This window comes from Melospiza melodia, chromosome 5 (genome assembly GCF_035770615.1).
Source record: "Melospiza melodia melodia isolate bMelMel2 chromosome 5, bMelMel2.pri, whole genome shotgun sequence".
NCBI classification, from domain to species: domain Eukaryota; kingdom Metazoa; phylum Chordata; class Aves; order Passeriformes; family Passerellidae; genus Melospiza; species Melospiza melodia.
In genome coordinates this window covers 37,875,391-37,889,064 of record NC_086198.1, presented here as the reverse complement: position 1 = coordinate 37,889,064, position 13,674 = coordinate 37,875,391, and the positions used below count along the sequence as shown (strand labels likewise).

At 38.7% G+C, this 13,674-nt stretch overlaps 1 protein-coding gene across 3 annotated transcripts in view; it reads right to left on the bottom strand.

Moving 5' to 3' along the window:
• Nucleotides 1-7,271: 7,271 nt before the first annotated feature.
• Nucleotides 7,272-13,674, bottom strand: part of INTU (inturned planar cell polarity protein) — a 34,916-nt gene continuing 28,513 nt past the window's right edge. For 2 of the 3 annotated variants that reach the window (XM_063157088.1, XM_063157090.1), the window contains exons 12-16: nt 12,369-12,773; nt 11,753-11,850; nt 10,939-11,128; nt 8,903-9,057; nt 7,272-8,091 (exon numbers count right to left, since the gene is read on the bottom strand). In XM_063157088.1, the coding sequence (XP_063013158.1) occupies nt 7,980-8,091; nt 8,903-9,057; nt 10,939-11,128; nt 11,753-11,850; nt 12,369-12,773 (960 nt within the window). In that variant the 3' untranslated portion in view covers nt 7,272-7,979. Of the gene's footprint in view, nt 8,092-8,902; nt 9,069-10,938; nt 11,129-11,752; nt 11,851-12,368; nt 12,774-13,674 lie in introns of all 3 variants that reach the window. The other variant, XR_010027823.1, reaches the window with a different exon arrangement.

The following is a 13,674-nucleotide window of genomic DNA, read 5'->3' as shown; positions in this document are numbered from 1 at the left end:
CTCCTGGGCCAGGACCAGGCAGAGTTTGTGCTCTCTGCTCCTTCATCCCACCCATTGCCAACACCTATGGAAGAGTCATCCCCAACTGGGCTTGGGCTCTGTCTGTTTCCAGAAACAGACCCGTCTGTTTTCTTTCCCTAGGGAGAAAAGTCAACTCGAACCCCAAGTGTCTCTGCTTACCCCGCGTTTTATGGGTATCGGATATTTATGTTTTGAAACTTCACAAAATAAACCTGCAGGCTGGAAAAGTTCCCCAAGTATTTATTTGCTTCTAAAAATGACACTGTTTCACACAGCAATGTGACGTCTTTGTGACACAGCATGTGACACTGCACTGCACGGTTCTGTTCCACTGGAGAGATTAAAAATAAGCACAAAACGACTAAACTAGTTTAACATCCCTGTCAAGAGGCTTGATTATCTCCCCATTTATCACGGCCTCAATGGTCTCCTAAACAACCAGAATTTTCCTAATGAAAACATTATTTTCCTCTAAAACCTCCAGAGGCAAGAGAAACCACCGGTACACAGAATTATTTCTAACACAACTACTCCACCTGCCTTGATTATCTCATTTTTACTTGCTAGGATGAGGGTCAGAAAGGCAAACCAGGTCCTGTCCCATCTACAGCAGCCAGGGAGGCAGATCCCCAACTCCAATTCCTGCTCTGGTCTTTTCATCCCTGTTAGAAAAAAGTGGTTCAAGGCATGGCAGCAGCACTTGAGGCTGACTCTGACTGAATAGAAGCCTCGGGGGCAAAGAGATTAAATGCAAATGCTCCTGTGTGGTTGTGCAACCCCAGCCAGCTGGTTTGAAGCTGCTATGGGGAGCAGCAGACTCGTGCAAACATTCCTGACAGCCCCCAGAAAGTAAATCCATTTGTACAAATTCCATGAGCCAAGGGTTTCACGTCAAACTTAATGGCTGGGGTGAAATCTTAGGAACACTGCTGGGCTTAATTTCTTTGAAACCAGACATTTAAATGCCTCTTAAATGCCTCTTTTATCCTAAATTGTCAATACTCCACAAGGTTTGGTCTTTCCTTCTTGAAAATTACTACCTCAGAAATAACAGTTTTCTCATTAATGTATATGCTAAGATTTATCCCCAATACTGAGAAGGATCCTGAGCCATTTTAAACTTTCTCAAGAAACACTGTACTAAGTATGCTTGGGTCTTTGTATTTTTGGGCCGTGTTTTGGCTTAAAATGCTGCCAGCCAGGTAAAAACCTTTTCAATGTTGTTTTAGTATGAGCAAAATGGAAACATTGAGAATTTCAAACAAGAGGCAAATAAGTATTTTCTTGGATTCCTTGGTCTTTATGTAGTACAGAACACTAAGAAACTTTTCTCCTAATGGATCACTCCACAGGAGGATCTTCTGACCATTAAACATTTATCTGGTGTCACACTCTGTGTTAGCTGGTACCAATGGCTAAATTTAGAAAAGCTGTGATCCTTCTTCTGATGCTTTTTTTAAGCTCTACTGGGCAAGTAGAAGGCTTAGGAATTAAACGAGGTCACTCCCATCCTAAGGGTGCTCTGAATTCTTTCAGTGCTGTTCAAACTTGCACAGCTCATTTTTTTCCTTCTTTAGTAGGAGTGAAATAGTTTTTTACCAAGTAGATTGCAGTTCATAAGTGATCAATAGAGTCCCCTAAAATACTTTAAGGGCTGTATTAGGAACTAGCACTGTTTTTTTTTTTGTCTTCACTAGCAAAAAACATGCACACATTTTTTTGAGAGAGACAAATCCAAATCCCTAATTATATTGGAGAGAAGACACTTTTTAAAAATTAATATTGATTAAAATGCAAGTACATCTGAAATCAAATCCACTTGCAATGTCAAGGTAAAGTTCTGGGTCCTCCATAATAGCAGAAAGACAATCTTCTCTAATTCAGGCCACTGATACACACATATGAAATATATTTTTACAATAAATATAATATTTATGTCCATCAATATAAATAGCTGTCACAACCTTGCTAAAAAGCATTTAGCATATTTTGTTTTGGATCAACATGAATGTATGCAAATGACAGGCTATTTGATAATGGTTGTTGCTGCTTAGCTGACAGAAACCAGTTTTGCTGAAAGCAGCAATTGCAGTAGGGTTGTTGTTTCAGAAAGGTATCCCATCTGGAAAACAGAGTCTTAACTGGAGAAGTAACAGGTGATATATTTAATTCAAGGCCTCCACCTGGATCAGAATAAGCAGCATGACAAAAAGTTGTTAAAATCATATAAATCAGCTTCATTTGTACCTTCAGAACAACATGAATGAAACAAGGATCACTCACAAAATACATTTGTACACCCACAGCACATATAAATCCTCTCATTCTCATATTTTGTGCTAGTAAACCTATTACCTTAATCTAAATTATTATAATTTGTGTTTTTAGTAATCTTGATACTCCTCTATCCTAGTGGCAAGTTAATGACCAGAAGCAGAGGCAATTCTTTGGCAAAGCCTCAAGAGGCACAGCACTTTGAAATAAAGCCAGCATGAACTGCAGGCCTGCTGCTCAGATAAAGCATGAAACAGTGAAATCACCTTTACTTTGAAAGGAAGACATCAACAGTGCTAATGGGGTAAGCTTCAAGGTTTGTGATATTTAGGACAGATTACCAGAGGTATGCAGGGCATTATGTAAGAATTTAAGAATCCCTGGTATTTTCTGAAATGACCTAAGCAAGTTCTATGCCAGCATTTATTCAGATTTTATTTTGACTTCCTGGAATGCCAAGAGAGGAGATCCTTGAAACAAAACACTTTGGAACTAGCAACTCCTGTTATCACGTGGCAAAACTTGCTCAGGGATGCAGGGAACAAACTCCTGTTTTCTCAAGAGCATTTTCATGGTTTTTTAAAGAATTATTTATTTGAAGATAATCTTCACAGCAGGAATTAGCATTATTAAATGTACTTCAAATGCTACTGAACAACCTAGTAAAATTATGCTATCCACAAACCTGCCCTACTCCAAACACCTGGCTCTGAGTAGGAAAACCCATCCTAGTTTTCTACTGAAAGTTTTCACCAAGCTGTGAACTGAATATAATTCTTCAAAACAAAAGTGGAAGCCTGTACAAGTTCTGTAAAATCCAGTAGGTAAGAAATGTAATTTTGATCAATTTCTGCTACTGTAGAATGGCTTGGCCCTTCAGTAATAGTCTGTCAGGCACAAATAACTAAATGGAAAAGCTGGTGCTAACAGCCTCATGAATTCTTAATAAACATGATGATAAAGATTTAAAAGGTGTTCATTTCTGTTAGTAAAAGCTCCCTTAGTGGTGTCCATAACATCCAAAACTGAAGGCTTGGTGCACAACAATTCCCTGTACTGAGCTCCCCAATCCCTGCACAGTCCAGGCAGCCCATCTGTATTTGTGATTTTAATAATCCAGTGCCCAGTTGCTGGAACTGTTGCTCAGCAGCACCTAATAGAAAAGAAATTTATGCACATTGTTATGCATGCAGGCACTCTGCTTTCCAGCACAGACTGCCTGCAGACCTGAGACATTTAAACAGAGGAGATCACTGCTTTGTCTCATTTCTAACAAAGCATAGAGACCTGGAGGGGTGAAGACAGAGTATTCCCACAGGTAGTGCCTTCCATTTGCTGAAACACTTCCCAGCTCAAATATCTGCCATTCCAAAGCTGCTGTCCTCCAGCAGAATCCTTAAGGATCAAATTCTCTTCCTTTTTCTCTGGAAAGAATTTTTTTCTATGGAATACCAAGATATCGCTTCCTCCCCATACGTTCTTGCTCAGATCTATAAGAAGTATTACTTGTTTCAGCTTTTCCCTATAGTGGAGCAAAAATTAAAAAATCTGTGTGACAAAGTTAAAAAAGTTAAAGTTATAGATGTGGATTTTAAATCTGTTTTAAATCCCAGCTCTTGGGATTCTCTACAGGTGAAAACATGGCAGGCAATAAACCAACCTTTGAAGAACTCCAAACTGTGTACCTTCTTATACCAAAGGCATCACAAAATTATTAGTTCAGCCCAAGTAAAAGGAACAGGGAGCAACAGGTGAAGCAAAGCAGCCAATTCCTGGGATAACCTTGCACAGACAAGAACCAGAGTTAAGTTGTCCATTGCAGGCAAATCAGGAAAGCCAACAGCCCCAGAGACAGCAGAGATGTACTGCAAAACCTTCCAGACATGCTTTTCAGGAAATAATTTTACCTGTTTGAATGAATGAAATGTATCTAGAGACATAAACTACCCAGAAATCATCTCCAGTTGAGAAAATCTTCAGTTGATATTCTTGATACAGAACAAGGATGGTCATTAATTCTTTTAATCACACCCCATAACACCTTAAGTTAGGAAAACCCAAACTCCTCTGGTTTCTGCACCCAAAGTTGGCAAAATCCAGTTAAAACCTTTCCCTACAGAATCTAAACAAATGCAAAATTTCAGAATCTACACAAATGCTGAGCTGTGCTCAGCACTACTTCCAGGGAATTTTCTTTCACTCCACTTCATCCTTTTCTTTAAGGATTGTTCATTTCTTATTACTTTTATGCTTCTAATTGCACATTGGTAAATTTTTAAGTACCAGAAAGGATTCTAATACTATTGTGCATTGGTCTGCCTCTAGAAAGAAGTAAATATAACACCTGAGGCACATTTATAAAAATCCATTTCTTTAGTAAGGTAAAGCTGGCACTGCCACTGCAGAAGTTTCACTGCCTTCCCCTGTAGGAGCAGCACGCTCTGACAACTGAGCTGATCTCAGTGGATCTGCCTCCTGCTGCCCTGCCCAAACTGAAACACAAAGATTGCTGCATACAGCTATGAAAACAGAGCATGACATTGTTAGAATACTGACCTAAGTGAAACTTCAGAGCACCAAGAACAAGACCTGTCCAAAACACTGTATTTACAAAATAATCAGCAAACATGGCAGTCTCAGAGCAATTCCTACAATGAGTTTTTTTATCTTTTCACTGGTACAAGTTGATCACAGTAGGAGAAACATTTTACATGAGTTTTTACAGTTCTGACATAGCTGTGCTGCCTTTATCTGCATCAGGGGCACATCTTGTGCAGTAAATACAGACCATGTGGTTGTACCCAAAATCACTATTTATTTGCCAGTTTGGGAACAACTCTGCAGCTGTAGTATCCCATTTCCTGACCTGAGCAGAACATGTAAGACAGCATCCAAAGACCCTGAGCTTCAACAGTGGATGTGGCACTTGGCTAAATATTGTACTCCTAAGGAAATTAATCTTGAGTGTTATTCATGGAATGTTTCTAAAATTTGAGTCTCAAGCTCACATACACATGTGAGCCATCTGGAAGCACTTCCAGGAGATTTTAAGAACTATAAACAGTGTTATTTACACAATGCCTGTTTCACTGTTTTCCACTATAAGTAAAGAAAGAAAACAACCTTAAACTCTTCATACACAAATGACTGTAATTGAAAAGGGACTGCTTAAGAATTTGCATGTGATATCAGGAGATTAATCAAACTTTAGTGACTGACAGAATTCCTCCTGGTCAGCACTACCAGAAAAGCCTGTGGCAAGGAAATTTTCTGGCACTGTAGTAAAGAACTGTCAACAAGAGAAAACACAGAACACTGCATTTTTGTTTACATTATCAAAACCTAATCAAAGAAGTCCTGAAAGAGATAACTCAAGACAGAGACAAATGAAGCAGATTTTCCATCTATTTTCACATTAAACAAACCAGAGATGAAGAATTTATTTTCCATTCTGTTGATATGAAAGAATTTTATGCAATTTGCCAAATGCCAGTATCAACACTCCATATTCCAAGACCAAGATTCCTTGTCATTAATTCCACAGGTGTGTTGGCCTGTGTGCCTTTCAAGAATCCATCTGAATGGAGAGGCATTTGCAGGCACCTCAAAGTCATCAATCATTTAAGACGAAACCCAAATTTTATTGCTGTAACAGGCTACACAGGAAACCTACCTCTTTGTACCACCACGAATTATCAGCCATGCTGAGGGAAAGAAGTGCACAGCTCTTGACCAGATCTATTTTGTTTATTAAAATTAATATGCAAAAGATTGTTTTTACCTGTTTTCCTTTATCCCCTTTGGACAGAAAAATATGTTTGCATTGGTGCTTAAAAGCAACCTTTAGAGCCTGTGTTGGGAAATAGTGTGTCACGTTTGCCAAACAGTGCCAGAGATTCTATAGAGAAAGAAATGGATTTTTAAACTCAACTAGAGATTTTGACATTTCCAAAGTTTATACTATAGGATATTATAGTTTATACTAAGGATATTATAGAATATCACTTCTATTTGGTATGAGCTGCAACAAAGGCCAAAAATCTTCCTTTTCAGGTCCTTTCTTTTTCAAGGACTTCCTTTTGGAAATCTGGGTTTATTTTGAAACTTACCAACAGTGTAGGAATTTAGTGTTAGCACTAGAAAATCTCAATCTACAAGTGAACCAGACATTGCTCTCCTGCAGCAGCCTCCCTGTGCATTTTGGCTGACAGAGCAGGTGCTCACACTCCATCTTAAAGCAATGCCTGACAGCTGATACAGGTATCAAACTCAGTGGCACTTTTAGAATTAGATTAAATAAATTAAATAAAGGCTTCTCCTGGACATTAAGATAAACAGCTGAAAGCACTGCAGCAAGCTTGCTTTCCTCCACGTTCCTTCTTCCATCTACCAGGAAATCTAATGCCTAAATCTCAGATATTTTAGACTTTTGAGAGGTGCAGCAGAGTAACTCTCCCATCACTTGATTTATACACAGAGAACAGAGCTAACCCACTGCTGCTGTGATTTGTGGGCTCAGACTGAAATACTGCTGCTCATCGGCTAGGAACCATAAATCCTGGAGAAAGCTGATTAGCAAAGTCCTCAATCACAGCTCGCACTTCAGGCCCAAGACTTCTGCTGCTTGGAACTGAAGCAAGTGCTGAGTGATGAAGACAAGCTGTGAATCACCCTGTGAGCACTGCAAGCATTTGATTGACTGTTTTAGCACTACCCCAAACTGCGTCCTTTACTAGTGAGAACGAGATATAAAGATTTGGCCATGAGAACCCGTGAAACTGAATTGGCTCTCCTGAACACTTAAACTTTTTGATCCCGTTGCTTGAAATGCAATTCTAGTTATGCATTTTATGAAAAGCACTCATGAAAAACAATTAGAATAATAAAACCAAAGCGAAAATACATTAAGTAAAAAAAGAAAAAAATCATGCTTTACTGTTCTTTCACAAATATACATTTTTATTATGAAATCATGAATATAAAATCGGCCAAGTCCATGCACATCTTAAAACCACCCTGCCCACCCCCTTCTTTTTTTTTGTGTCTTCAAAATTGCATTTTAACAAATTTAAGTAATATTTATAGTTAAAACTCACAGAGTCAAGTAAAACATCAACCACACTATAGTCCTCGAGTGTCCAGGACAGCAAAAATAGTAAACCATCAGTTTTGTGAGGCTAAGTGCCAGGAATTGTCTTAAAGATTTCTCTCTGTTTTGATTAACACAATGATACTGAAAACATTCAGTGTTTTCCAGCCTCTCAGAGGTGCAAAATTTAAAGTTACTGGAGAATTTTTTTTTCCTCCACCACCAATTTCCATGTTCACAGAGTACTTTGAGGATCAGCTTACCATTTTATGCTGCATATTGTACACTGAACAGCAGTGAACATACAAATGATGTGGTGTTTTCATATAATAAAGTTAGGACCAGGATAAAAAAAAAAGTGACAGCATATAAAAATAGGAACTTTGGTTCTCTGAAAATAACCATTCCATTGATGAGCTCATCAGAAGCACCACTGAAGTTTTAACTGCTTCATACCACAAAGTATTTGATTTTTTTTAAGCATTTCAAAGTTGCCCCATGGGTGGCACCCAAACTGAGTTCATTTCCCTTGACATGGGATATTTTAAAGAATGAACACCACCCTGCAGCATGCCTGGGTGTGCAGGAAGCTCAGCTATGCAGCTAAGCCAAAGGACAGCTTAAAGGCCAGCTCCACAGCAGCTTCTGCCACCGAGTCATGGAAACACACATAACACTCCTGAGGCTTGGGATGGAGAATGAGTCTCCTGGGGAAAAAAAAGAAGAAAGAAGAAAATCATCAAAAGTGTTATTTTTTTTCCTCCCCAAATGGTAGATTCTGGTTGTACTGCAAGGTTTCAGCAGGAAATTAAAACAAGCTGCTGTTGGTTAAAACATGCTGCAAATGTTGGTGTCTGTCCTTTACCTCTTTCAATACACTGGATTTTAAAATCAAGTTATTCTCTACTCAGTTTTTTTAAGGCTGTGTAGAGAAAAAAATCTTCAGGTTTTCAGGATCTTCTGGGTCTGTTTGCAGCAATCCAAGTCTGCGGGCTACAAGCTGCAATCAAGGTCCTTGGGAGCAAGCCCCAGGATTCACATATTTACTCATTTTTAAAGGTAATAACATCTGGGTAGTTACATTTCCACATATTAATCCAATGAGGGCTCCTAGGGAAAGAGCTAAAATAGAGGAGCTCTTATTATAATTATTTTTTAAAAGGCATCAACAATAGTATAAACATTTTTTCAATGTTTTAATTTTTTCCACACAAACAGCAGTTACATACATTCATGCTGGGAAACAATTATTTTTCTTCTTTCTCTTGAAACATTTTTCTTCCCAATGAAAGAGCCTCTTTTAGAATATAACAGTAATTATAACTGTCACTTTATTTATGTCATTGACTCAGCAGCTGTTAAAGGTGGAAATTCACATCAGTGCAACTTCTCAGTGCCCTTAAATTAAAGCTACCTCAAGTCAGCTCAAGTGATGTGCTACAGTTAAATTTATTTTTCAAGAACACAAGGGCATAGTCCAAATGAAAAACTGGAGGTGAAATTTGTCTTTAAACCTACCCCACAACCCAGTAGTTCATTGTTGGTGGTGGTTTCTTCTGGTCAGCCCAGTTTTCAGGAGAGCACTCAAACAGCAGTCCGTGTTCTCTTACCAGCCCTGGGTCCTCAGCTGCCTTACTGAAATCTGAAATCCCACTGCCTGCTGCCTTCTTTTTCTGTAAAACAGCTGGTGAAATGTTAGTAGAGAATGAGACATTGTGACATAAACACAGGCAAATACAAGCATGTGATTTGTTCATGACTCCCTGATGGGTGACTCTGCTGTCAAAAAGCCTGGCTTAGGAGATAGAACTGACTTGCTTACATGATTCTTTTCTCCACAGTTTTGTTATTTGGGCATCAAAAGGCTTTTCTGTTGTTATACAAGTTGGAATTAGACATATGCTCCTTTTTTGACTTTTCCTTTCAAGCTAAACACTGTTTTTCTAATAAGACATCTGAGTTACTACAGCACTTTAAAAAGTGTGCTACAACAGCTAAAGCTCTCATCTTTCTTTTCTGTGTGCCTCCCTAATGAAGAACTGTGATAGTAAAAGTCTATTAAGCAAACTTGGCCAGGCAGGAATTTCTTTTTGTAAATAAGCAGCTGAAGCACTTTGCTCAGAGCATTTTCTGACTCTCACTCAGTATGAAGGCATAAAATCATAGAAAACAAAGACATTTCTGTGTTTTCTCAAGCTGTTAGAGCTGTGTTTTGAGAAAAGCCTTTGAATAAACCTTGCAAATTTCCAGTTCATCTCTGGATCTGCCAGTGAAACAATTGCTTCAAAGGTCAAAGAAAAGATGTTTTTAGAAAACAACTCAAGGAATTTCTGTCTGCCACATGAAGATGGAGAAACCACATTGTTCAACCTGCCTACAATATTGAAGATATAGGGACTGAAGATTGAGAAAACATAGTCAAAACATCATATTTTGGGGTTTAAGACCACTGAGCTTATCTTTGCTAAATTTAGGATTTTTTTCAAGACTCCTGGACACATTTGAAAAGTTAAGTTGTTGAATTTTCAGTTCTCAAAAATAGAGGAAAAATTAATTATTGATCAGTTTACAGTAACTTTGCATTACTGGTGCAGCTCTCTGGATCCCAAACTGTAACAATATTTAGCAGATGACAAAGAACACACAGTATAACCGTACATTTCTGTATTTGATTTTTTATCATGTACAATGAACAAGGCAACTTTCTATTTATTCTTTAACATTCTCCTTGTGCTATAATATAGCCTCCCAATTTCAGCATTAATTGCTAGAGCAAATTTGCAACTACAGCAAATTTTGCTGAAAGAGACATGTCCATCAGTTATTTCTAACTCCCAGTTTTTATGACTTGAACTATAAAATGCCTATTTAATAGCTATAGCCAAAGGCAATTTGATGCTAGAGATAAACTCATTCATTGTCTCTGCTTGCTTTTGGGTTTCTACATCTCCCAACAGAAATGCCCAAAACACATGGCTCATTGCCAAAGTCCTACTCAGCCAAATCCCAGTGCCATGTGACCAAGCCACCAAATTAACATCATTTTTAACACTTAAAAATTCCTAGATTTACAAGGCACATGGGTCTAGCCAGAAATGGAAAAGAGAAGGCCTCAGAGAAAAAGGAAAATAACAATTATCTCATTTGCTTCTCCTGTGCTCATGTGGGATGAGTTTGGCGATTGCTTACCCACAGGTGATTGTTTCATTGGTTTCTGGTGTGGGTTATTTTGGCTCATTGGCCAGTGTCAAGCTGTGTTGGGACTCAGAAATTACTTCTTCAGTAACATCAAAGAAACATTAAGAAAAACCATGCTGCTCTTTGTAAACCTGCCTTCATGCAGTCTGTACTGTTTTTCCCCTTTTCTCACGTAACTCACTTTAATTGTCACTTTAGGATCTAAAAAATACAACTGACACTGTTCCACTTTGGTTTAGAGTCTGCAGACATGCAAATACAGCTGCTCGTGAACCACTGAAATAATGAAGTGAAAAGAACCTAGAAATACTGAATTGAGAATGTGATTGGACAAAGAGAAATCCAAATTTCCATACCTCTTTCTTCATGGACTGCTGGAAAATGGAACGGATTGAAAGGCAGCACTGGTAGAAATTCTCAATTAACTGAGGGTGGATGGAGCCACCGAGCTGGGCTACTTCTTTGTGAGTTGGAGTAATAAAGATTCCTTGCATTGTCTCCAAAAACAGATAGTGGAAGAGGGTGTTCTCAGGACCAGATGTCAACCTTAAAAATATTGGAGAAGTCATTTAATTAAAATAATGAAAATAATGAAAATAATTTGCAGCTTTTGTTTCTTAAGGCAGAATTGGTTTTCTAATCACAATAGGGTACAAAATAGATACAGACATTCAAAGGTTTCTGTCTTCACACCAAGGAAATCCTGCTGATTTTGACTATAATACTCAATTTAAAAAACCAACAAATTAAAAACTGTGCTGCTAGTTAGGCATTGCAACATAAATTTGTGTTCTCAAAAATTGTCTCCAAAACAGGAAAGTGAAATAAAAGCTTTCATTGTACACCTACCTAGAGATAACATAGAAGCAAGAAGTTAACCACATGCGTGGTCCAGAAACTCCTGCTTGAAATTCCAAGGTCACACAGATGTGGGACAGGTGTGCACAATACTGACATATTATTCAGAAACAGCTGTCTTTTATTGTATTATTTCTAATTTTTATGTTTAATAAGCTCTCAGTTTAACAGATTCACTTCTGATAATCTCTGCATAGAAAAGCTTTGGTTGGGATAAAATCACGAGGGGACTTCTGCGATCTGTGTATATTTAAAAAACAATCTAAGCATGGCCTAAAAAAATGAAATACTCAATAAAAAATAGTTTCTTACCTCATAGCATTAGGAAGTTCTGTATCTTTCTCTGAAGAGTTCTTTTTCAGGTTTCCTGAATGAAATGGGTTTGGCAGGGTGTGTTTTTTCCTAGTGGCCTGAAGAACAAGAAGATAGATGAAATAACAGAGAACACACAGTGAAAGAAAGAACAGAATCCAGCCAAACCAACAGAAAGAAGAGGACAGTGTTTTGAATAAGGCCCAGTTATATCAATTTATATAAGTATATTTTATAGCCTATTTTAGACTAATCTTAGACACAGTTGTACAACTGTACAGCAGTTAGTTGTGATAGGTTATTTTGGGGTCATACAACTGTACAGAAATTAGTTGTGATAGGTTATTTTGGAGATAGTCTCCAATTACATCTGCTTTTTTCAATGTAGCTGTGCCCACTTCACATGTGAAATCCCCAAATATTTACAAGCAATGATAAAATAAAAAAGTGTGACAGCTCTGAGGCTGACTCAGCACTTCCCAAGGCAACAGAATTATTTTATAGGGAATTCAAGGGACTTACTCTTTCTCTTTTATAACGTGCCTTTTGTAAAAGTCACCTTGGGTTTGAAGGGGCTGCCCTCTCCCCAAGCCCCCAGCAGCTGTTCAATTCTGACCTGCTCCATCAGAGGATGTGGATTTGTGCTCTCCTCCTCCGCGGGCCCCTCGCTGCCCTGCTCGGCCGCCCCGCTGTCCCGTGGGGTGTGCCCAGTGTCCCCAAAGAGGCTCCTCCTGCTCCCTGCAGTGCTCCCAGCTTTGCAGGAGCTCTGCAGCTTGCTCAGCATTGGGGAGGTGCTCAAGCTCTCCAGCCTGTCCCGTGCTGCAGGAAGGAACCAGTCAGCACAGGCTAAAGGTGGCACGGAGGGAGAATCCAGCCTTTCCTCGATGCTGGCGTCGATTCCTTCCAGCTGGAGAATGGTTGCTTTGACCTGGTCTACATAGATACAGTCTGGTCCTGGGTTCCCAATAGCTCTGGATGCACAGCCCCCTGCCTCCAGCAGGACACACAGGACAAAGTGTCTCTGTAAATGCAAACAGAACAGACTGCTCACAAACTCATCAGCTGTTCGTGGCATTCACATTTTCTGAAAAATCCCTTTGCCCAGGATTTTAGTCCTGAGAAGCTGAGAAGCCTCAGGGAAAATGGAAAACAATTCTTATCTCATTTGCTTCTCCTCTGTTTTGCTCATGTAGAATGTGTTTGGAGATTGTTTACCCACAGGTGATTGTTTCATTGGATTCTGCTCCAAGTTATTTTGACTCATTGGCCAATCAGTGCCACACTCTGGAAAGAGTCACGAGTTTTCATTATTATCTTTTTAGCATTCTGTAAGTATCCTTTCTGTATTCTTTAGTTTAGTATAGTAGAGTAGTCTTTAATATAACACATTACCATAAAATAATAAATTAGCCTTCTGAGAACATGGAGTCAGAGTCATCATTCCTTCGTTGGTCTGCAGGCAATGCAACTACAATAGCTGTCTGCTTGAAACAAAGGCCACATTAGAAAACCAAACCCAGACATTTCTCATGTGAGCTGTCTGAAAAGCTAACATTATGAAGGTAGAAACATTTTCAACTGAAGTTAAAAGGCATAAAAATAATGAGAATTTCTTATAAAATGCTCCCTAGGAAATTCTATCCCATGAAACAGCTACAATTTGAGTATTTTGAAAAAATTACCCAACTATCGGAACAAGATGACCCTTGTGGCAGGGAGAAATGATGAGGAGGGCTCCATCTTATCAGAAGGCTAATTAATTAGTTTATTATACTACATTATTCTATATTACATTACATCAACTGAACCCACCAAGCACTCAACTCCAACATCTCGTGACTGTCAGCTGACAGTCCTGAAACACACAAACCTGGATTAAACTGGTCAGTGAATTAAAACACTCACACCACAATCCAATTACC